The sequence below is a fragment of the Dicentrarchus labrax genome, unplaced genomic scaffold (genome assembly GCF_905237075.1).
Source record: "Dicentrarchus labrax unplaced genomic scaffold, dlabrax2021, whole genome shotgun sequence".
NCBI classification, from domain to species: domain Eukaryota; kingdom Metazoa; phylum Chordata; class Actinopteri; family Moronidae; genus Dicentrarchus; species Dicentrarchus labrax.
The window spans coordinates 13,496,124-13,520,531 of NW_026136703.1; the positions used below are offsets into that span (position 1 = coordinate 13,496,124).

Sequence of the window (24,408 nt, forward strand, 5' to 3'; positions counted from 1 at the left end):
ACAACTGTCGCTCAATGATTCAAGACACGTTCAAGTTTGTGTAAAAGTCTGCTTCAAACATTTCAACGTTTAGTGCATTTAGAAATTCACAGTTCACATCAGAGTTAACAGTAAACAATTTTGTCACATCAGTGCACGTTAGTAACAAACTCACACAAAACCTACAGTGCATCTACACAAATACTGTCAACGTATTCAGTATAATTAAAAGTGCTTGCATAACAGAAAACATCACTAAAATCTACCAGAACAAATCCTATCTACACAGCTTATTTCATTTACTTCATGGTATCTCAGGTCAATCTAGTCTTTCCTACTTGCACATTGTGTGACTGTGATTGGTTGTTGATCAATTACATGTAGAAATACGGATGTCACACTATGATTCTTGGGAACACAAGTTATCCAGCTTTTAGCACACAAATACAAGCTGCTTGTTAACTTCCAACACTTTTTGTATTTTGTAAAAGTATTTGAACGTGTCCGCAGACCTGCAGTCTCGTCTCCGCTCTCAGACGACCGGGTTGAGGGCGTCATAGAGTCTCTGCACCGCCAGCTCCACCATCTCTCTCAGGGAGTCGTCGTCTGTGCATTCGTCCTCGTAGCACACCGACTGATGAAGGGAGAGAAAGACGGTGAGAAAAGACTAAAACAACCACAATTCTACAGCACCACAAACATTGTTCTGTTCTGCCTCTCACCCTCGTTTCCAAGCAAATGTGAACCGCCTTCCCGTCTACTGTCACAGTGATGTTTTTACCGTCACTGAAATCCACACATTCCTCTCCGAACATGTCCCTGAGCACAGAGAGAGAACCAACATGTGTTATTATAACTAAAGATAATGGAGGAACTGGTATGTCTGATGACATTTTTTATTACCTTACGTCACAAATAAGTTAGTATCAGGGTTCCTACACATTTTACATTTCAAAACACACCTTTCCATACTTTTTTATTTTTATTTTTTTTACCATATTTGATATCTGATCACAAATAGCTAGATTATTATTTATAATTATAATTAATATAATTGCCAGAAGATTAACAATCAAACCCAAACACAATTGTTGTCCCCACCATATTTTATAGTTGCTTTTATAAATAAGCCTTTGTTTATTCACTGTGTCCATGGAAACGATGAAGAACGCAGCCATAAAGTTTTTGTTACACAGAAAAGACTTTTCTGATAACTACATAACTCAGAAATAAATAAATAAATAGACACGCTTAATATTTGGTTATTTGTGATGCTTGTTTATCTAAAATTAAAAGATAGAGCCACATATTCAAATTAAAATACTCCTTATTCTCACCTGGGAATGACTAAAATCTAATTCCATACTTTTCCATACTGCGTAGGAACCCTGCTGTATGGATTTAGATAGCTGGTGTGTTACTTACTGCAACATGACTGCTAGTCGGGTTTGGAAGACGTCCATGTCCATAATGCTACCCTGGGTCTCCATGACTGTTAATAAAACACACATGAAATCACATTAAAGTTCATATCAATAATGAGACACAAGGCATTAAGCTTTTTTATGGTAAATGGGTTCAAATAGCAGCTGATTGCCAAACCGACCTTTCTGAGCCTTTGGGTTTGACTGGACTTCCAGTACTACAGTGGTGACAGCATCGGCATACATGTCATTGAGAGGGTTAGCTATCCACTGAAACAGGAGATATAGAGAAAGATGTCTGGGTTTATAAGAGCTCATAAAGTTCCCACATAAAAGCTGAAGTCTGAATAAAGCGTTGGTATCCTGATCGCTCACCTCCAGCAGCACCATGCCGACCTCGTGGATCAGAGTGATATTTTTAAAGATCTTCAAAGTGTTCTTCTCGGTCCCATCCAGCTCTTCCACATCACCTGAGACAAGAGATTTAAATCAGAGAAAAAAAACAGACACACCAAAACCAAGAATATATTTATAAAAGTATTCATTAATACACTGTAAAGAGATTAACACATATTGCACGCACATATGGCCGTCTTTTAAAATAGTTTGTAAGGCTCAGCACCTTCATACATGTCTGATTGCTTTGTCGATAGATATACATATATATATATATATATATAGTTTTTTTATCCCCAATTTATGGTTTTATCTTAATATTGTTTTTATCATTTTATTACCTGTATTTTAATGTATTTTCATTCTATGTTACTGGTTTTATTTTCTCCGGTTAAGCACGTTGAGCTTGATTTTATGTATGAAAGGTGGTGTATAAATAAAGTTTATTATTATTATTAGTATTATTATTATTACCTGTGAGGTTCCTCAGATGGCAGACGAGCAGTGAGTAAGGTCCAGTGAAGGGGATGGCCTGGGACTGTTTCACCGTGCTCATGGCCAGCTCTGTGTACGCTGCAACACAGACACATCAGGTCTCACTGCATGTCAAATGTTTTATATGTTTTAATATTAATACAGTAGAAAGGCAGCATTGTGTACAACTGAGTAGCGAGACTGTTGTGTGAACTAAAACAATACTTACTAGAAAGGTCAGAGGGGTTGAGGATGTGGTAGTTGAAGTTCTTTTTCACCAGTATGCCTGACACCCTCTGGCCCTGAACACATTTCTTATCAGCCAGAGAGCCCATTACCTGAGGGGAGGAAGAGTATTCAGGGTCTATGTGCAACAGTCGTGAATTAGCATTGTAAGGCCAGAAGGAGCCTGAAGTGACAGACAGGCAGTTTATTGACCTTGGCCAGTTTTTCTCCTCTGAAGTTGAGTGTGACAGCCTCTGTGTTGCGAGGGTTGTGGACTTCGATGTGAACTTGATCATTGTCCTCGTACTCTCTGATCAGTGCAGCCTTCAGACGGGCCATCTCATTCTGCTCCCCGTGCACCAGGATCTGAAGATAACATGCAGACAATGAGAATCAAAGATTTTGATTTACGGACGAGTGAGAATTTTAAACACAAATCATTTGATCCATTTTGTTTTTTCTCCTACCACGTGTGGTGGTTTGAGGGCCCTGATGAACTCGCTGGTCTGCTGGTAGTCAGTGTGGGCAGAGAAAGAGATGTAGTCCACTGACATCTTCAGCTGCAGCTTCTGTCCTGACATGGTGGTAATCTCCTCCGGCTCGGACATGATGTGCTGGAGAGAGCACACGAACACACCACAATAAGTTACTTTTGACCAAAGAACTAGATATTTCTGTCTAATATTAACCTAAAAATAAATCTTTGTCTACTGTCCCGTTGTAGTCTGACCTTGGCCAGTGTGCCCTCCACACAGTATCCAGCGATGATGACTCCGTTCCTCTTATCGGTGCACCAGCTCTCAAAAAGCTCTCTGGACAGCCCGCTCTGCATCATACCCGGAGACGCCATCACCACACTGGGACCAATGTCATCAAAGTGATCCATGCTCTGGAAAGAACCGATCCCACAGTTATATAAGATACTCAGCAGCAACAGTTTTAGGTGTCTGTATGTGGCGCTCTCTACCTTGAGGTTGCTGATGTGCTTGAAAACAAACGGGTTGTTGATATTGATGGCCTTGCGGATCTTGTCGTTCATTGCGTTGACGTAGGTCTGATACACGGCCATGCACTTCTTGGCCAGAGATGAAGCGTAGTAGATGGGGATGTCATGGAGCTCCGGGTGGTTCTGCCAGTACTCGTCTACAGGAGAACATGAAACAAATTGCAAATAGTAAGCGTGAAATAAGGTTAGAAATGATAGAAGCAAAACATTTTGTTTTATTGCTTATTTTAGAGTCATAATCTGTTACATTTTCTGGTTCCAGCTTCTTAAATGTGAGTATTTTCTGTTTTTATTTCTCATTTATGAAAGTAAAGAGTTTTCGGGTTTTGGAGTGTTTGTTAGACAAAAGAAGGCATTTGAAGATGTCCCTTTGGGCTTTGGGAAACTGTGATTGGCATTTTTCATCATTTTCTGACATTTTATCATATTGATAATCAAAATAATCGTTAGTTGCAGCCTTAATCCAAATCAGACACGTGACTTCTCACCCAGGATGAGCAGCAGTTCCTGGGCCCGCCCCAAGGCGAACACAGGGATTAAACAGCGGCCTTCTCTGTTGACAATGTCATGGACTGTGTTACAGAACCGAGCTTCACGCTCCTCCCTCTTTTCATGGATGTGGGTGCCGTAGGTCGACTCCTGCAGAAGGAATGACAGGACTTATCATGTTGTGATCACCTAAAGTTCCATTAAAGGTCGTGTAGTGTTTATTATTTGGCGTACTATGATTAAGATGTCAGGTTTGACACTGGGGATCTCAGCTGCCATCAGATGCCGGTCTTCTTGTCGGGAGAAATCTCCTGTGTACAGCAGCTTCGGGGAGGAATAACAGACACATAATGAACTATTTATAACAGCTTATGCATGAAAAGGACCGTCTGAAACAAAAGAAAGAGTCATTACCTTGACTCCAGCTATTTCTATCATGAACATGGCAGCTCCCAGCACATGACCAGCGTGGTAGCACCAGAATTTGATTCCAGCGACTTCCTTGACCTCGTGGAAGTTGATGGTCTCGATCTTGTCCATGCTCTCCTCCAGGTCAGTCTCAGTGTACAGCATGTCATCTGCAGATATGTTGCTGCAATACACCAAAGACACAATTATTTTAGGCACTACAATTATTAGTGTTTGTGTTTGAGTGTTTCATAATGATGGCTCCTTCCTCTGCTCCTACCTGACTTTGACGTAGTCTGACAGTAGCCAGCGGTAGATGGCCTTAGTGGCGTGGGTCATGAAGGTCCGGCCTTTGAAGCTGGTCTTCTGGAGGAACCAGGGCAGGGCTCCACAGTGATCCAGGTGGAAACTGGTGAGGGCATCAACATCAAATGACACATCCTTAGATATGTTGTAGAATATAATCAAAATAAAACACAAGCAGGGGAGCATGTACTAATACAGATGTGGTTGAGCATCTGTAAAAGAGGGGAGGGGAGACTCACTGGCTGATGAGCAGCAGGTCTATCTCAGCTGGGTCGATCAAGTCTATGTAAGGGAGCGCGTCCATACCCTCCAAGCCAGGGTGGATACCACAGTCCAGCTGCAAAACACAAAGATTACTTTATTTATTTCACCCAGGAAAATAAACTAAAAATAATAAATAAAAGAACAATATAGTAATTAAAACATATAAAATAATGGTCTGCATATTAGAGCCTGCACAGGTATACAAAACAGACCATTATCTTATAATCATTGCTGTTGCATAACTGAGTAATACTTATATAATAATGCATATATGTTATTGTTATTTGGTCTGTTTGAAGCCACACAGCAGCACACAGTTACATCCTAACACACAACCAGAGTCAGCACATAAATATGTACCATAATTTTTCTTCCTTTGAACTCCAGGATGATGCATGACCTCCCGACCTCCTGACCAGCACCCCTGTGGTTACATGACAAAACAACATTTAGGCTAACGTTGCATTTATTTGTTGTTATTATGGTCCACTTGCATTACAGCAATGCCCTCAATATGTTTTTATAAAATATGAACTATAAATGAACTCACAGTGGACGGATGAGGAGCTGGTCACTCTCCTCCGCGGGCACAACCACCTCCACTTTGCGCTTTGTCGCCATATGTGTTAAAATGTGCAGGTAAGAGTGAAAACAGAAGAAATAAAAGCGGCCATACTGTACTGAGCTGAATGAATGAGAGGGGGGCGGCCTCTCCAAACAACGTCACACTTCCGGCGTTGCACCAAAACACCGCCGACGAGAATCAAAGCCGCTGGCAAACGTTCCGAGATAGACGTTAGTCGTTTTTTTTTTTTTTTTGGCTAAAACGAAATCGTACGAATAAAATAAATAAATGTTACAAATGACACGGGAATCACAAACACACACGTGTATATTAACCTAATATATATGATCCAGGAGACTATCGGCTCAATATTAAACTTTTAAAGCTACTTTTTGAAGTCCGCTGCGTCCCCTTTAAGTGGTGTAGGGTGTAGGCTGTGAAACTCAAAGGGAAGATAAAGAGTCAAAGTGGAGGTAAACAGAAAGCTGCTTGAAGAGAATTAACTCTAAACGGTACATTGAGGCGGGGTCCGTACAAACAGGTGTGTAAGATATTATTCTGTTCAATAATTTGTTAGTGTCCCAGCACCACCCCCTGTGTTGAGTTTTGGCTTTTCAAGTTCAGCGTTAAAATAAATGCGGTGGGGGACATTTAAGGTGGAGTAGTTTCATCTAAATATGATTATTTTAGGGTGTACAATATGGCTAACGAGGCTCCCCCCCCTCCTCTTTCCTGCCTGTAAATTAACCGTATAAACGATGAGTCTAATGTAACCTGTTGAGTCTGGTCTGTCACCCGACTCCATCTGAAAGACCTGCTGTAATATTTGGCTCTGACATGATGGAAGTAGAAGATATTGTTACAGCAGCAGGTGTAACACTTGAACTGGTTTCCGATTTATCTGGTGCCCCCTTCGTGGATTGACTTCAGCAGCAGTTATTATTCCAGGTTGCTAATCCAACAACAAGTCTAAACATTGAATCAATATTATAAGCCTGTTGAACGGAGAGGTATAGAGATGCTCATTAATCATTAATGACACATTCTCCATTTAAAAAGTCAAAATGAAAGGATGATAAATTGAAACTGAAAGTGAAACGTGAGTTAATTTTTGAGTCATTTTATACTTGTTTACAACGTATTTATGTTTTTAAGGACAGCATTGTTTTCTAGAATTAAAGTTTCAGCAAAGCATCTCTATTGGATTCACACTTTTATTTTGTTAAGGCCTTGCACACTAAGATTTTTAACTCCTGTTGTTGAGTTCAGACCTATTAACCCTCCCATTAGGTTACAGAATGAATAAGCTTTCTAGTATCCGCTCTGAACTGGAAGGGACTGAAAACAAAAACAAATTTCTCTGTGGGACTTTAAAGTTTCTACTCGTTGATATTTTTTAATGACATTTGTGGTTATTTATAATTTAACCTCGTCTCTGTTGAGACTTGAGAGGGCAATCCTGCTGTGTGTTTCACGCTGTGGTCCATGGTGACTCAGGTCGAAGAGGCTGGAGGCCTGGATGTGGTCGTCATGGTGAAGGATGTTCCGGAAAGTCAAAAAGCGCCACAGCAGCAGCAGCTCGCAGAGCAGTGAGATCAGCACCAAAAGCAAAGTACGGCAACACGTGTAAAAAATGTTTTGACAGAGCAACTTTCACCTGGTTGAACTTTAGCCAACAACCTTCTCTCATGTTTCTGACTCTTTGTAGTCTGTGGACTCCAGTTTGGGGGGGCTCTCCAGATCCAGCACCGTCGCCAGCCTCGACACAGACTCCACCAAAAGCTCAGGTCAGTCTCTCTTTCCTCTTCTTCTTCCATTCCTCCCCTTTTTCTTGGTTTTTAACTGATATGCTCAATGAATGCCGTCTGTAGGTAACAGCACGTCTGAAGCGTGTGCTGAGTTCAGGGTGAGGTATGTGGGAGCCATTGAGAAGTTACAGTTTGACATGAGCAAGACCCTCCAGGAGCCCCTGGATCTCATCAACTACATTGATGCTGCCCAAGTAAGAAGCAATGATTGCTCTTCCAACTCAGAGCAGTCAGTATCACATAATTAATTCACACCATCACAGAGAAGATCCTGTAAATAAATATCTGGCTTCTTTTTGCAGCAAGACGGAAAGCTGCCTTTCGTACCCGGAGACGAAGAGATGATTCTGGGGGTGTCGAAGTACGGAGTCAAAGTGGCCTCACTGGACCAGTGTGTGAGTAGGAAAGTGATGTACTGTACTTTAGATTGAATGGTCATTGATTAGACATGAGCAGTATTGCTGGGTCATCAATACAGCCAAACAGCATGGTTATGAATTCAGCATCAATTTATATTTTCGACAGGGTTCTTCAGGAAGCTGCTGACTCAAACATTCTCCTCCCCCCGATGTTCCCTCCTTACCCATTTTATGTGAAGTGTGAGCTGAATTTGGGGTTTATAGCTCTTGTAAAGTGTTTAATAGAGAGTTACCTCTGAGACTGCATTGATCGATGATGATCATCTTTTCTTAATAAAGAAATGAATACATTTACACTTGATCTACTGAGTGAGTAATAAAGTGCTTTTAATTGTACCTTTTGGCCAGGATGTGCTGCACCGCCACCCTTTGTACCTGATAGTGCGTATGCTGTGTTACGATGACGGCCTGGGTGCGGGGAAGAACCTCCTGGCTCTCAAAACCACTGATGCAAAGCAAGAGGAGTGCAGTATCTGGGTGTACCAGTGCAGCAGCTCGGTGAGTGTAAAACAGTTGGCTGGATTTGGGGTTAAAAAAAGATCCACATCACCTGTCTGTGGTCATCTAGCCCGTCAGTAAAAGCTGTGTGTTTTTTTTAATAATCCGTCTGTACAGGAGCAGGCTCAGTCCATCTGCAAGGTGCTGTCGGCTTCTTTTGACTGCGCTCTGACGTCAAACAAGTCCTGAGGGCCAGAGAGGCAGACCGGAGAGCTGAGAGCTTTCTAGAGAAGAGAAATGAAACAACTGCAAAACCGTTAACAGTAAATCAGGAGTGAACCTCGACTGCATTGTGTAAATTTGTAATTGCATTCGTAATCATTTCCCTTTTTTCCCCCTACAACTTTTCTTTAAGAGAGATTAACTGGAGGACGGATCCTGTGTGTTTTCCAGGTTAGTTTACAGGAAAACATGATTCAAGCCCTTTTGTATTGATGGTGTCACGCCTGGTTTGGGATTCATACCATCACCTTCCCATCATTCTCCAGTTGAGACACAACTACTGTGAAGAAGTCGGAATCATTTCATGGGAAATTTTACCTCACGTGTCCCTTTGACCTTTCAGCCAAAAGAAGAAAAGTGTAGAAAAAAGGGAAATGGTTGTATTATTTTTACAGCAGTGACATGTAAATGAATCATATTTAATGTAAATTATGGTACAAAAAGGTACATTAATGTTGTGACCCATCTCTACATGGCTGTGTCGGCAATCAGTAATTTATGGGAGTGGCGGTACACAGATTTGACGACATGAACGCGGTTTAGTTCTCTTCATGTGGAAAACCAATCAGATTCCATTTTAAATTCAGAGTTAATGTTTGTGTGTTTTTCCGTGACAGTATTGGTACAAGTCACTTTTTGACTTAAAGGTACATTATACACAATGTTTTAACTGTGGGCCACAACCTATATCTCGTCTTAATTTGTTGAATTGACTTATTTTTAATGACTTTTTATTGTATCTTGTTTGAATTTCATTATACAGCAACTTTCTTGGTACATTGTTTTCTGATTTGTTAAGTCCTTTTATGTAGTGGTTAAAAATGCATTAAATCCATTAGACTTGCTCAAACCACATAAATCCTAATAGGCTGTTAGAAGCCTTTGAAAGATGTTAAGAGGAAAAACGTGTTTACAGTCGTGGTACTTACTTGACTTCCCTCGTTACATAACGATAGCCCTTTTTCCTCTTCTCTTTTTCAACAAGGTGCAGTTAACATTAAGTTGAAAACGTACAATGAAATTATTTTATCTTGTGTGATAAAAGTAGTGGATGGGTTTTGTTTTGGATAATGGATTTACTGATTAAAGTGTATTTTCTTCTTTTTCTTTTACTGTCTTTACTACCGAGTGTCTTTTAATAATGATACTACTTCACTAATAACACTATTTCTTAATTTATTCTATTCTATTTATCCCCCCCAAGAACATAGCACAATGAATGTTTTATAGTGCAGTCTGAAACTTGGATGCAGACATGCTGAAATATTCCCCATTAGAGGGAGCTCTTGATACATCATGAGACTTTTACTTTGAAGAATCACACCAGTCAGATGGTGTTTTATTTAAAATGCTCCTCATTAGCAGTTTTGTACTGAAGACTGGAATATCCACCAAATAACCCACAATGTATTGCCAGGAATAATTCAGTAAAAGTATGCATCATTTGCACAAATGAATCATAAATACCTTAATGCCCTTCAGAAACAGACCAAAGCCTTGTATTATTTCATATTTTATTATTCCAGTTTCATTTTCCCATTTACTTGCACAATAGAGTTAAGAGGCGATGCAGTGATCCACATACAGTTAATGAGGATGAATTAAGTTTATTTTCCCAGTTGAGTGTGAGACTATATTTGTGTTTTCAGCACACACACACGCACACACACACAGGTCCAGCTGAGGTCATATCTGTAACTGCTCATCACCACAGCACATTAAAAAGACATTTACTGCCCAGGTTAGCTCTGCTCTTTCTTTTTTTACATTTAAATATCAACAAAACAAAACCAAATCTATTTACATGAATAGATTATTAAATCTTCCTGTTTCCAGTGAGTTCATATTAAACATGTCGAAGAGAACAGATCAGCTACGATTCACATGGTTCTCTTCTTAATATCCATGGAAGGCTTCGGTTTCAGGTCCAACGCCTAACATCAGCATTATGAACAGAAAGAAGGTTGCTCTGCAACCAAAATGAAGTTAATTACATTGATTGTTTTATATGTCTTTCATAACTATTGATAAACTCATCTTTCTACATTATAGGACCCCAGATATGAGAGGCTTAAGCTGTAAGAAGTATATTTCTTTCTCTTTATGTCTAGTTGTACAGAGAGTGTCAAAAGAGTCGGGGAGCTCTCAAAGGCAAGAGGAAGCAACAAAAGTCACAGAGCTACCTCCCGGTTTTCATCACATTCCCACGCTCTCTCTTTTTTTATTTCTTAACTTCAATATTCTTTCATTCTCAGCTTATACTGTGCAGACAGCACACACACACACACACACACACACACACACACACACACACACACACACACACACACACACACACACACACACACACACACACACAGCACACACACACACACACACACACACACACACACACACACACACACACACACACACACACACACACACACACACACACACACACACACACACACTATTCCTCTAATAAGGCAGATGACAGGCAAAGACAGGCTGATGTGTCAGACTCAGCAGAACGGTAATTACTGGTTGCTGCAGCTCCAGTCAGTCTCATCATTCGCCCTGAAGCAGTACAGGAGGAAGAACTGGAGTGTTGCTAACATTATCTATAAATTAGTACAGGTGGTGTGTGTGTGCATGTGTGTGGAGAATCAGTTGTAGAAGATGATGTGGCATACATTTCCATCACTGATGTGTCTGTGTGATGAGTTGGAGGCTTTTTTTTTTTTTTACATTATTTTTGCGTTTCCTCCCTTTCACGCCAGTCTGTCTTTGATACGGGGGACAGGGAAGCGCTCCCTTGGGTGCAGCTTCTAGCATATTCCAGGGTTAATTTAGCACCATTAGAAAAACCTCCACATAGGAGGCCCACTACAGGGTTGAAAAGCAGGTAGGCATTTAAAATCGCTCGTGCACGGTGATGGAATGTAAGCATGTTGACTATGTTCACATTTACAGTTGTTAGTAAGATAAAATACATTGCTGTTGTCTTCTCAGTACTATCGCTTTTCAGGACATTCTGTACAACGCAGCGGAGCAGAAAACGGATGAAATGAATACTGTACATATAACCTTCATTATGTCACATGTCGTCTTATGTTGTAACAAGGATAAAGACAAGGAAAGTGCATTTATTGCGAGAGGTCATTCACTACAATCATCGTTTTTTTTTTGTTTGTTTTAAATCTTAGAGTCTTTGTCAGAAACATGAACAGCAAGCAATAAAACCCACATTACAGTCCCACGGGTCCTCCGCAAGGAGCGACACCCAGACTTTCTGGCGCAAGTCTAAGCTATGGCTGCCAGGATGACACCCAAGCAGATTTGCAGCCGAGGTGATGATACAGCAGTGACACTCTAACAAGCTTGCGGATGCTGCCATTAAAGACGATGGATGTTGACAACAAACATTGGGACGACGGTGGAGGTTTTGCTGGCTGGCGGAGACGGGACGCTGCATTCTGTTCCTGACACCCAGAGAGCAACCGTTCAGTCAGCAATGAAGTGTACAAATGTAACCGGGAAGGCTCCTCTTCTCATCGGATCGCCTTCGATGTGGCCCAGCTGTGAAGAAGGAAGGCAGAAGAGGTGAGGTCAAAGGTCAAACTCGGAATATTTTTGTAAGTCAGGTTGGGTCTTTGTTCTACTGAAACTAAATCACAAAATCATTCGACTGTTCAGCAAAATAAGTCACCTAAAGCACAAAAACACAAGACTAAAACACCACTAAACACTACGGCTGGGTTAAACTAAAATGTAAAGATTCAATATTTATTCGTAAAATCAGAATAAATATGCCTTTTATCAGTAAATATGTGTACATTTGCACTAAATATTACGTGCATTATCAGATGCATGAGGTGTAAAGTGTCTAAACAGTGGAAAACAAGTCATTACAAAACAGAAAAACCAATCAGAAGATCAATGCCAACATCCAGCCCTACTAAACACCACCTAACCGAGCACATAGAGTGTACTACGAGAGGCTAAATCACAATAAACATCTCAATAATATTTAAAAAAGGACATTCCCACATTATATTACCTTGGCCGATAAAGAAGGAAGTACTTATTATGTCCATTTAAGTCATTTTAAATGTCTTCTATACCTGAAAATACAAAGCTAAGACATGTTTCTGCATGGATAGACATGGCTCAAATTGAAAGTGAAGGATGACAAACCATTGAGGAAATAAATACAGAATAATTAACAATTCAACCGCTTCTACACACAACAAAACATCCTTCTCCCATCAATTTTACTCCTCCAATGAAGTATTTTTAAACTCAGAAGTGAAAAATGAAACTACCTTGAGTCATACAACTGGCCCTGTTTTCCAGCTAAGAGACCAATTTAACTTCCAACTTAATCGCGACAGTGACACTAAAAAATGACTTCATCCCCTCTTTGCGCTGCCTCGTTACTGTGCTTTCATTTCGATATTTCAGGCGCACCAAGAGTGATAATGCTGCCGAATGTGTAGACAGAGAGGAAGCACGGCGAGGACCTCGGGGGACTTTAGGGTCTGTGCAGGGACACAGAGGGAGAGAGTGACTAAATACGGTCATATCTGCAGAGGTGGCTCAGAGGAAAACAAGTTGCAGCTGGTTGATGTTCACACAAGGGGCTCCACAGAGGAAGCTGCAGCAGGCGGAAAAAGAGGAGGAGGGATAATATCAAGCCAGAGTGAGGTCATGGCTTTTTGCTTTTGCCACCATGGTTACCAAGTTCGCTGACATCCACATGGTGAAAATGGGACCAGAGTGGGACTGGGAAGAGCTTTGTGCTTTAATCTGAGAACATCTGAGAATGCAGAAACACACCAGTAAAAAATAAAAACAGCGCATTTGCAGCGTGAGAGATACTGACCCACCACTCCTGGTCCTCCTCTCCATCCACCACTATCACCTCGCCCTCAGAGAAGGTCAGCTCGTCCGGGTTGTCGGCTATGCAGTTGTAGATGGCTTTCACCCGTTTGGGCCTCTGCTTCTGAGAGGCAAAACAAAGCACGCGAACAGGTTTGCTTGAGTTTGTGCAGCAGAGAGAGCAAACGGTAGAACTGTGTGTGGCGGACGCAGCGACACAGTCATGGTAAATTCTATCTCGTATTGCCTGTTGTTTGTTTTATGCTATTAGGATGTTTATTTTTCTTGTTGCGAACTAAGGCCAAGTTAAACTCTTTTTTTGACCCCCAATATGTGGTATTTTGGGAAGTTTTTTCTTTTCCAAATTTAGATTTTAGGGACAGAGGGTGTTGTATGCTCTACATCCTCAGCACACCGTTTTGGGAACCACTGCCTGCAGAGTTTGTGAAGCCCTTCGATTTGCCAATTTGGGCTATGAAGAAAAAAATTTGTCTTACTTAAATTAAGTGACTCCTTGTCACAGAGTGCGACCCTCCACTGTTATCATAAGTCAAGGACACCAGGTTGGAAACTCTACAAGTAAGTTTCTTTTGGGATATACAAATACATTTCTTTAAGTTGTTCGAAAGATTTGATTTAGAATTTTACAAATGACTAATAGCTGAAAAATAGCGTTAAGTAGTACATAGAAGACCTTTAACGCCACTGATTCATCCAGTGATAACATGTAATTGGTGCAGCACAGGCTCAAGACAAGATCACATAAGACTAACAAACTAAAATAAATTATTATTGTTATTCATTGTTGTAGAATAGAAAGTTGTAAAGTAAACCCATCGTCCACTTTAAAACACCCTAACAGAGAGCTTCTCTACAAAAACTGAAGAAGCTCTTTGCCTGTTGGGGTACAGGAAGGCTGCGTAAGGAGACACTGGAAACACTGAGACAATAGGTCACGTACTGAAGGGAATACTGAACAACACTAATAATGGAATAAACCATGACTAGGGAAGTTAGTAGCCAGTGAATCAGTAAACAGTATGAATGAATAAGCACTTTGCAATTAATCTGGATGATAATGAGAGGAAGAACGAGGGACTCACTGGGTAGGCCTTCCTCGGCATGGGGGCTGGAGGCAGAGACTGACCTATGGAGTTCTGGGGGCATCCTGGCACTTCCTTAGCTGGAACAGGAAGAGGAAATTATATCACAGCAACAACAAAACTTTCCACGTTTCCACAAAAGAAACAGGATATGACAGATAGTAAAAACAACTTGAATGTATGACTTTGTACAGTGTTCGGACACAGATTTAAGAGAACTGATGTTTCACTCTTATCTGTATACCTGGTCTTTCGATGGATTGTGTCCGATTCAGAGGTCCTCTGTTGAAGCTTTTATCATTGCTGAAGAAACAAACCCAAAAAAAAGAATGTAAAAAATGTGCTCTTGTCAACAAAGTAATAGTCGAGACAAGAATCTAACTCTGCTCTTTAAGACTCAACAGCTCTGTTACAGATTTATTACAGCACCGTCGGCCCTGTGGGAGATAAAAAGACAAAAGGGCGACTGCGGAGGAGAGTTATTGCTCGTCTGGCTCGACGCAGATCTCAGCCTGGGAGCTAATGAAGCGGCTAAAAAGCAGCCATGTAGGCTCATTTCTCTTGGGAAACAAACACCACATTACAAGACAAGCAAGACACAGAACCCTGGATGTAGTGCGCGACGTTTGTGCGTATGTGTAGCGAGTTATATGAATCTATTGTTTTCCTGTGTCGCTAATAAAGCTGCAAACACACTGAACTTGCAGCTCTATACAAGTTTACACTGAATTTATAGTCGCACGCGGCTTGAAGCATTGTGGTTCTTACCCTGCCGGAGATTTAGGTGGCGCTACTCTGGACCCCATTGGTCCCTGGCCCAACTTGGACTGTATGTTCATGGCCTCCATCTTCGCCACCGAAGCAGAACCCAGACCTGGGACACATAGTGACACACCTCGACTGATTTTTGTCTCATATGTTTTCAAACTGAACACACCATTGCACTTAAACATTACACAAAAAAGCAATTTAAACACAACACACTGGGTTTTAGTGACATCTAATTGTTCATGCTTTAATGACATTAATAAAAGATGCATTGACAAATCATCAGTCATACAATTATTAATTGTAGCCCTGGTCTTGAAACTTCTAGTCCTCTCAGTTTCCACAGTGTCTGTTCACAGTAATACCATTTCCAAAATAATGTTAACTCAATTGTAGTGCGGGGGTACTTTTTTGTCTTTTTTTTTGCAGGTTACTGCTTCCCACACTTTTAACAATGTGAATTGCAGAAGTAATCAATCAGGCTTTATGGACTCTTTCACTCTCCCTGTACCATAAGCTGCTTTTTATGCTTCACTTTTATGTTTAAGTAATTTCTTTGATTTTAGCTTGTAGAAATAAACAAATCTCTGCAAAGATTTTACAGTGTATACCCCTCGGTGATTGTAAAATTAAACATTTAATGCCTCCTTACAGTAAGGTATTTAGTACACACCGAACTAAACTAAAACACTATACTATACTGACATGTCTATACTGTAGCAGTGGTCTAGTTTAAGGAGGATGAGTACCGGTAGGTCTATTGGGGTCCATACCTCCAGTTGATGTGAGTCTCATGGGGGGCACAGGAGGGTGCATGTTGGGGGGGTCTGAGGACGACCTCTGTCGGCCAACCAGATCTAAAGGACCAGGCTTCCAGCTGCTGGATGCTGAAGACTGACCAATCGCCCCAAGACCGGATAATTGGACTGAGAAAGAGACCGAGAAAGAGAGCGGTTATTAAAATGAAAAGAAGAGAAACAGAGAGAGTGCTCTGCAGCTTGCCAGAACAAACGTCCACTTTAAAAGTCTGGCCGTTTCCATTTGAAAATAATTGAAAGTGACAGTTAATGGGGAGAGGGAATGTGCAGAATGCCGAGGCTGAGGGGGCTGCGGTGAGGCGAGGTGGGCAACACAGCTGGTTGTTTCTCCTCCGCTCTGTTGGCAGAAGTCCAGATAGCCACTAATGATATTAAAGACTGATTGTGTAACAAAGTATTTTAGCGGCACACAAACAGACACTCATCAGTAAAGGTTTTAGATTTTGTTTCCTGCCATTTAGCTTTAAGGTCATTTAGACTTCACATAAAAGAGGAACAACTTTCTAGAAACGTCCATCCATCTGCCTCCGACGTGACTTTTCCCTCAAGCAACCAGATACATCTGTGGTGTTGAAACAGGTCAAACAGTCACTAAGTTCTGCATAGTAAGTAGCATAAGGGTCTTGGAAACCAGTGATACAGTATCAAATAAGACTAGGCCCTCACAGGCACTGTAGATCTGAATGAGGTTGGTCCTCGAGGGCATATTTTAAAAATATCACTTCCCAGAAGCAGGTTGAGGTCAGATTCAGGTCAGATTCAGGTCAGAAAGGTTATCCGATTTAGCTGGATTGTGATTAACATGTATTTATCCATATAAACTTTAACATATTCATAAAATGGTGATGAGATTCACTCCGTATTGCCTACAAACGGTGCTGGTTCTGAGCTTACCCAGATTCCTCGGGGGCAGGGGCGGAGCAGAGGTGGTGGAGGACTGAGGCGGGTTGTTGAGGATGGTGCCATAGGTCTCATTGTTGACCAGGTTGGGCATGAAGGCACGCTGCTTGTCCTTGGTGAGGTTGGCGGCGTCGCGGCCCGCAGACCCCAGACTGGTCTGGAGGTGGGAGTTACTGCTCGGGGTGTAGCAGCTGACCGGACGCTCGTCTCTGCGATGAGGGCTGGGCTGGAGGGGCAGCAAGAGGTCGGTCAGAGGGTCAGTGTGGGCCAAAGGTAGGATATGGATGCAAGGACGTAAGATTTGTCAGACCAGATTTCATTAATTTCCAATCATCTAGAAAACGTTAAACGTACACGCTGCTCTCACTGATTACAGTGGAAGTGTTGCAGCAGTCTGCATACATTACGTGTTCAGTGTAGCTTGACTGTAAGAGCTGCTGATTCTTCACACCAAACTATTAATCACTTTGTAAACTGCTTTTTGATGAAGCCTTCCTTCTGTAGAGACCTCATTGTATATGTTAACTAGTACAGTGTATATTTTTAGAGTAGATAGACTCATTCCCAGTTTCTCTTCCATCATGGAAGCATTTTCCATCAGGACAAGACTAAGGACCACCTCACTTTTGTAATCTTTACCACTGTCTTTTAAGTCTTTTCTTTTTAGTCACTATAGTCATCTTCAAATACGCCCCCAAAACTGCAAATTAAGCCCATTCCAGCATTATTCAACTTAATATATGTCTGCCTATCACCTCACTTTCTTCATCAGGGAAAACGTACCCACAAACTCAGACTTTATGAAATGATATTACACAAAAAGTCTCCAAATGCAATGCATTTAAAAAATAACAAAAACGCTACAAGTTCAGTACTTTCAGGCAGAAACACTCCTAATGTGGTAAGACTGCTTTATATGCAAACATGGATTAAAAAGTTGAAAAGGAATAATAAATTCAGCTTTTTATTTTTGGGAGGACAATACATTTTCTTTTAGTAACAAAACTAATAAGGAATTCTTTAGGGTTTGTTTCATCATCATTTCACTTAAAATATGTTCTGTTTATTAACTTAATTATTCTGGTTTTCTTGCCTAGCTGTGAAGACCTTTGTCAACTCTTCTTTGGACAAGAGTGTATCTCACCTTCTCATCCAGATCTTCATCACTTTCATCCAAGTCTTCATGCTGCAGACACCATTCATATTCAACATGGACGTGGGCGTTGAATTTCCCTGCCAGCGCTTGGTTCAACTATACACACACAAACAAATACACACAAACACAAGTGACTGAGAACTCTAACATGGTTTCAGGAAGCAATATGTTTGCAGGCATAAGCCAAGTCTAAACATAGTGAGCTCACCAGCTCCTCACACTGTAGGTGTTTGAGCCTCCGAGCAATATCCAGCGGTGTCTCCCCGGCCTCATTAGCTGCAAGGGAAAACAACAGAAACATATAATCACTGTTGTATCCACATGCCACATGAGCACTAACACGCAGCCCATTTGCTTTCCTCCCGTTTCACTGTGACATGAGAAATGTGTAATTAGACTGTTTCCCACACTGAACAACTCTCTGGTTTTTCCCTGTCCTCCCTCGCTATGTATCTATTATCTGGCTGTTTTGTTGATGTCAGAGCGCGGCAGAAAGATTAGTGTTGTGAGAAAGAGTTGCCATGGTCATTTGGCAAAGCCTGCACCTCTGGGAAGTAAACCTGAAAGACTTGGACTGAGGGGTGTGTGTGTGTGTGTGTGTGTGTGTGTGTGTGTGTGTGTGTGTGTGTGTGTGTATATGTGTGTGTGTGTGTGTGTGTGTGTGTGTATATGTGTGTGTGTGTGTTTGTTTGTTTGTGTTTGTGTGTGTGAGAGGATGAGAGGCAGCGAGAGAAAACATTTGTGTGAGACAATGGTGGAAGAACTGTGCAGATAATTTACTTAGTAAGTTTAGTACTGTTAAAGTAATGTTACAACAATGTAAAAATGCCGTCACCAGCAAAAGATCTGCATTCAAAATATTACTTAAAAGATAAAGAGCATAAGTATTAAGTACTTAAAGTATTAAACATATAAGTACTCATTATGTAAATGAGCCCCTTCCATAATGCATGTATGTATTATAGGATTAGTATCACTGATGCATTAATAAGTGAGCAGCATTTCTGTTACATACTTTATAGTGTATACTGTATTTCAGTTTAATCCACAAAATCCTCCAAGTGTGATATTAGTCTAATCATTCTTATCAATTATCATTGATTATAAAATTCTGAAAGTTTGCAACTAGTTACTAACTAGCTATTGAGAACAGGTAGAATTTCAACACACAAACTTGTGATAGATGTCGAATAAACGGTGTAACCGAGAAAAAGAAAAGAGGAAATAAGAAGGACAGAGATGGACAGTGAACACACCACGGTGGTCCTGTTGGCTGCTCGTGTGTTTTCCTTACCAATCTCTATGGAGGCCTTCCCCCGCAGCAGCAGCTTCAGACACTCGCTGTTGTCGGTCAGGCAGCAGTAGTGCAGCGCTGTGCTGCCTTTCACTGTCTGCTTGTCCAAATTCAGACTGCCAGGGGACACAGACAGATAGAGGAAAACATATTTAGTCAAATCATTTCTGTTTTTTTGCAGTTGTGTAATATGTAAAATATTTAAACACTATTTGAACAAGTTTTTTTTGTTTTGTTTTTTTATAAATGGAACATAGAAAACACAATGACACAATACAAAAAGACAAAAAAATTAACAATTAAGCAAATACATTCAATCTAATAAAGAGAAAAAAGGACAAGTGAAATAAGTGGACAAGAATAACGCCTGTCAATAAACAAATTGGTCTTTCAAACTATTTTAATTTTAATTAAGTGTTAAGAGACATCCATCCGATGTTATGTCAAGCTCATTCTTTTATATGGTGGTGTGTTCAATGTTTCCATTCCAGCTTACTGCATTCTGTAGGTACAAATGAAGTGAAGTGCAAATGTATTGTGGTCCTCTGTTGTTTTCTTGCGCTTTGTTTACCTGTTCTGAGTGAGGAAGTCGACGATGTGAAGAGACGTTCTATCCACCAGTCTGACTGCGAGATGAAGGGCCGTCTCTCCTTGTTCCTGAAATGAAAAGATAAAACAGTTGCGTAACGTTTCCATATCCCCTCTAAGAATATGAGGCATGTGTTGAGAATCGTGGAGGAACTTAAAGAGCAAGAAGGATTATTATGAGTAGGAAGTCAGACTCCAGGTGGAAAAGGGAAGTCTCAGTCAAATATGTTGTGTACTGACGTGTCCGTTGGCCAGAGGTATGGGCTCCATGAGGTCGACCCCCTCTGCGTAGACCTGGATGAGCGAGAAGATGTCCCGGGCCTTCACTGCATCGCACAGCGTGTGGAGCCGCGACGTCGAATCAGGACACTTCTTCCTGGCGAAACGTTTCTCGGTGTATTTGGCCGTGATGAAGTCTTTCCTCGCCTGCCTGGTGGGAGATGAAGAGGAGGCAGCCGCTCAGTTACAGCTGTGTCACTTCTCTTAATGTGAATGGAACACTGGGGATGCACTAATCAAAAGCCACTGATCATAACTGGTTAATAAACACACTAAATTATACATTAATTGTGATTAACTGACAGCATTTCAGTGCTTGATTGAGTTTCATAATTGGGTTTAAATTGCAAGGAAATAAAAAGTGTTATACACAAGTCTCATACAGTTAGCTTTAATCTGTTTGGATAACTTGAGATAGATGTTTTCTTTTTAACCACAGTAAAATAACTTGAAGAATATAGGCCATTTCAAATTCTGAGAAAAATATCATTATTAATTGTTTCCTGACAACATCAGCTAGTCAACTGTGTATATCTTACTACTCGACTATAAGAAACGTATCTATAACATGCACATTTTGTTTGAGAAATAAATAAATAGCTGTCCTGTAAAGCAAACGATGACAGCAAAATGTTCCTCCATGTTGTCTGGAACAGATTTTAAACAGCTTTACCAAAGAATATCAGTAATAAAATGTGATCAATCTGCAAATGTGTAAAAATATTATACCCAAAATCTTACATGTGAAAATGTGTTGATATATAATTATTGTATTTTAACCCTTTTAAGCCTCAGTACGTCGCTGGTTAAAATGTGCCAATATGTCACAGTGCTGGTGTCTTTAATTGTTGATTGAATGTAATACAATACGAGTGAGAACAGAGAGAGAGAGAGTTGAGGGAGAGGTGTATGGGGGGCAGATTGAGTGTGGAGGAGAGAAGTTAGAGGGGTGACTTACATGTCACTGGATGGGTTGGGTTTCACCACATTTTCAGCACTTAAACAAGCCTCCATGATTTCATTAAAGCCTGCATTCCCCACATTCTTGGCCAGCTGTGGAGCACACACACACAAACACGGACATAGACACATACACATATTGAAACTGGTCATACGAGCCATTTTCTGCAACACATGCATTAATTCAAAAGTCATCGTGTCTGCCAGTTGAGCTCACACGTCCATATGGATGCGGTACAGAACCTAAACTGTGTGTGTGGAGCCTTATAAACAGCACAACGCCTGTCTGATTGTGGCGAACACGACTGGCGCTGAGGAAAGCAATCACGACTGGAAGCATTTAATCCCAACCATCCCACAGGCGGTAAATCTCTGCACCAAACAGTGATTAGAAAAGCCAAAAAAAATGTCAGCTATTCTGAGTGTGGAGACTTCCAGAGGAAAACTAGAGGAGAGAGGAGGCCTGGGAGGATGCTCCTCTCAAATTTACTCATTCGTCTTTGCTCCCACCCGTCCTCTCCTCCAGTTTTATCCTGCCTAAAAACAGATTTCTAATGGGAAATCATTACAATACAACACCATTCAAGCTGCCACAAAAGCTGTGACTTACCAAGAGCTCTGAGGTGCTGAGTACGTCAAGAGTGAGCGACTGGATCCTGGAGTAGTGGACTCCCAGCTCCCTGTGGATCCCCGAACATTCAATGCAAGTTAGGATGCCCAGGTTGGTGGACAGCCATGTCGGGTCTAAGAAAGAGAGAAGGAAAAGTCAAGAGAACGGAGAGAGGAGGAGGTAAAACTACACATGAGGGAAAAGAGTAATGAAATGAATTTTGGTGACATGGCTCTCCTTTGGGCAAAAACCACAAAAGCAAAGTAATTCCTGCAGCATGTGAGCCAACTTTGATGTGTCCTTGTGGAAAGCTGTGAGCGCTGGAAATGTAATAGCTGCCTGAAGGTGTTTTCACTATCTCTCAGTGTCAGATGAAAGTGACCAAGCTCAACTGTAGCTAAGTCTGGCCTAGATACTCTGCGTATATATATATATATATATATATATATGTGTGGATATACTGCATGTGTATGCAATGTACAGTATGTTAGAGCATAAACATGTCTGCAGGTGGGAATTACATGGGATTTGAGAAATATTATTGGGGGGCTTCATGCGTTTCAGAAAAAAATTATTTCAAAGTTGTGACAGAATATCTCCACAAACGCAGAGGATCCAGTCTGCAAGAGTTTCAACATCTGCTGAGCCAAGGACTCACCAGACCAAGACCATACCGGTGGTTTTACAGGCTTCAGGCTCATAAATATCTACATACATCACTGCTGACACTTTGCAATCACTCATTTTAAGATTGATTACCAGGCAGCAAATCATTTCTGTTCATTTAGTCCTAAACATACTTAAAATCTGCAGCGTTCATATTGTTAGCAGGAAGTCAGGAAGCAAAAAGTCAAAGCTTCCCAAAAATATATTTTTCTGGGATTCCTGGGATATTCTCTCATAAATTAAATGGGATTTTAACCACTGAACGGTGGATAACCACTGTAAGATCCTGACTGATCCAGTCCCCGTGTCCAGAGATTTAAATAATTAATGACGTTACCGCTGCTGTGACATCTTGCGTAAAATCCATGCAGCACTTCTTTAAATTTGGAAAAGCACCTTTTGTTCTAGCTGCTGAGTGAAGGCGACATGTTTTTAATTCACTCAAAAGGACAGAATCCAGCCAAAAATCCATCAGTACGGACAACTCTACAAAACAGATTACATGTGACGACATTGGGAAGACATCAATCTGTTAGTGTCTTAATCACATTAAAGGTTTTATTTTAAATGGAAATTTTAATTTGTAATAAATGTAAAAAAAGAAAAGTAAAAGAAGGACTGTGCCTGCATTGTGGCAGTAGTATTATTATAGTTACTGCAGCTTAAGGTCGATATATAGCTATAACAGTTACCTGATGGTAAGAAATGCCTGATTATGGAGTGATCTCAATTCCTGACATTGAACTCTGTCCAGGACAATTTTTAAAAGTATGTTTTGTGGTGTTTTCAAGAATGATTTTTAAATTTATGAGTTGGATTCTAAATATGGTTGTCAGCATTGTCGCAATGTGGATTTGGTTATTTCCATTTCTTTAGGTGGTTAAAATATCTTTCGTTGCCGCCCCTACCCACAGCAATGTATTGCCTAGCTTTTAGCTATTATCATGCAATGATCACGTAACTGGAACAAAACAATCAAATGTAAACAATAATGACATGTTTACCATGATTGAATTACTTGCCTCAAGCAAGTATTGTGTCTGAGCAAGTTGATTTACAAACCTCAGTAAAATAAAATGATAACTTAATGTTGCCTGGAAGGTAGAAAAAAGGTCAGCGATAATGTAAAGTATGTTTGATTTGTAGTCAATAAGCTTAAAACAAACAAAACCAGTGGTGTGATCCTTTTTGTCAGCAACAATCATTTAAAGATAAAAGTTGTTTTGATCAATTGTGAGGTGAGGGGTCTTTGCCACTCACTGGGCGCTCCGCAGTCGCAGCACACGTCGTTTCCCGTCATCCTCTTGACCTCTCCCAAGATCGCCTTGGTCAGCTCCTGCACGATGTTGTTCTCGCCGACATGTTGGTCCCCTTTAAAGGCCTGATTCAAAGCCTCCTCCTTACTGTTCTGTAGCACCGAGATCCAGCTGGACGAGAGGCAGATGAAAATGAGAATAAGGACAGAGGAAAAGGAGAACTAGGTTGAGTGGAGGGGATGGGAGCAGACGAAGCAGAAAGTTATGTGAATAGAAAATGAGGGAGTTAAAAGGGGGAAGAAGACGGGAGTAAAAGGGCAGGAGGTGGGAGGTAAAGACAAGGCCAAGCCTCTGACTGGGTGTGAGGCAGGACATGTGTGGAAAGTGGCCGAGGTGGTAAACAGGATGCACTTAGGCACAGGGGAAGGAAGGAACAGGCACTTACATCTGACAGTCCTGGTCGTCCTCGGCCTGAAAGTGATACGTTCTGTCGTCTGAAACAAAAAAGAAATGAATGACACAAAGGAAGAGGAGAACAGGAATCAAAGAGCAGTGGAGATGGAGTAAAAAGCGTTGCCCTATAGAGGGCATTAAAGTCTCCTACTGACAGGTCAGACTGACGGTGAACTGCGGAACAAAAACAACAACAAAAAAACTCTTAGCT

At 41.0% G+C, this 24,408-nt stretch overlaps 3 protein-coding genes across 6 annotated transcripts in view; 1 reads left to right on the forward strand and 2 right to left on the reverse strand.

The window, feature by feature from the left end:
• Nucleotides 1-35: 35 nt before the first annotated feature.
• Nucleotides 36-5,755, reverse strand: LOC127361401 (cleavage and polyadenylation specificity factor subunit 3). The gene is made up of 18 exons (XM_051395985.1): nt 5,522-5,755; nt 5,332-5,395; nt 4,947-5,044; nt 4,682-4,810; nt 4,408-4,585; nt 4,228-4,317; nt 3,993-4,143; nt 3,466-3,641; nt 3,229-3,387; nt 2,966-3,112; nt 2,712-2,864; nt 2,503-2,611; nt 2,274-2,372; nt 1,779-1,873; nt 1,586-1,673; nt 1,405-1,471; nt 702-798; nt 36-613 (listed from the first exon to the last, which is right to left on the reverse strand). Exons 1-18 carry the CDS (start codon nt 5,590-5,592, stop codon nt 512-514), a joined length of 2,073 nt encoding a protein of 690 aa, XP_051251945.1. The 5' UTR covers nt 5,593-5,755; the 3' UTR covers nt 36-511.
• A 159-nt stretch (nt 5,756-5,914) lies between these two features.
• On the forward strand, nt 5,915-9,586 carry itgb1bp1 (integrin beta 1 binding protein 1). Of its 2 annotated transcripts, none has more exons than XM_051395992.1 (7): nt 5,915-6,077; nt 7,034-7,148; nt 7,245-7,323; nt 7,408-7,538; nt 7,647-7,739; nt 8,112-8,261; nt 8,379-9,586. In XM_051395992.1, exons 2-7 carry the CDS (start codon nt 7,077-7,079, stop codon nt 8,448-8,450), a joined length of 597 nt encoding a protein of 198 aa, XP_051251952.1. In that variant the 5' UTR covers nt 5,915-6,077; nt 7,034-7,076; the 3' UTR covers nt 8,451-9,586. The 2 variants fall into 2 exon arrangements, with proteins under 2 accessions (XP_051251952.1, XP_051251953.1); XM_051395993.1 differs by having other exon boundaries at nt 5,944-6,077; nt 6,980-7,148.
• Nucleotides 9,587-9,980: 394 nt separating this feature from the next.
• Nucleotides 9,981-24,408, reverse strand: part of asap2a (ArfGAP with SH3 domain, ankyrin repeat and PH domain 2a) — a 59,027-nt gene continuing 44,599 nt past the window's right edge. For 2 of the 3 annotated variants that reach the window (XM_051395982.1, XM_051395981.1), the window contains 16 exons: nt 24,190-24,238; nt 23,749-23,915; nt 21,823-21,956; nt 21,211-21,305; nt 20,214-20,403; nt 19,957-20,042; nt 19,386-19,501; nt 18,300-18,367; nt 18,080-18,187; nt 16,930-17,161; nt 15,991-16,143; nt 15,218-15,323; nt 14,694-14,752; nt 14,450-14,529; nt 13,351-13,470; nt 9,981-12,044 (listed from right to left, as the gene is read on the reverse strand). In XM_051395982.1, the coding sequence (XP_051251942.1) occupies nt 11,970-12,044; nt 13,351-13,470; nt 14,450-14,529; nt 14,694-14,752; nt 15,218-15,323; nt 15,991-16,143; nt 16,930-17,161; nt 18,080-18,187; nt 18,300-18,367; nt 19,386-19,501; nt 19,957-20,042; nt 20,214-20,403; nt 21,211-21,305; nt 21,823-21,956; nt 23,749-23,915; nt 24,190-24,238 (1,838 nt within the window). In that variant the 3' untranslated portion in view covers nt 9,981-11,969. Of the gene's footprint in view, nt 12,045-12,525; nt 12,590-13,350; nt 13,471-14,449; nt 14,530-14,693; nt 14,753-15,217; nt 15,324-15,990; nt 16,144-16,929; nt 17,162-18,079; nt 18,188-18,299; nt 18,368-19,385; nt 19,502-19,956; nt 20,043-20,213; nt 20,404-21,210; nt 21,306-21,822; nt 21,957-23,748; nt 23,916-24,189; nt 24,239-24,408 lie in introns of all 3 variants that reach the window. The other variant, XR_007884279.1, reaches the window with a different exon arrangement.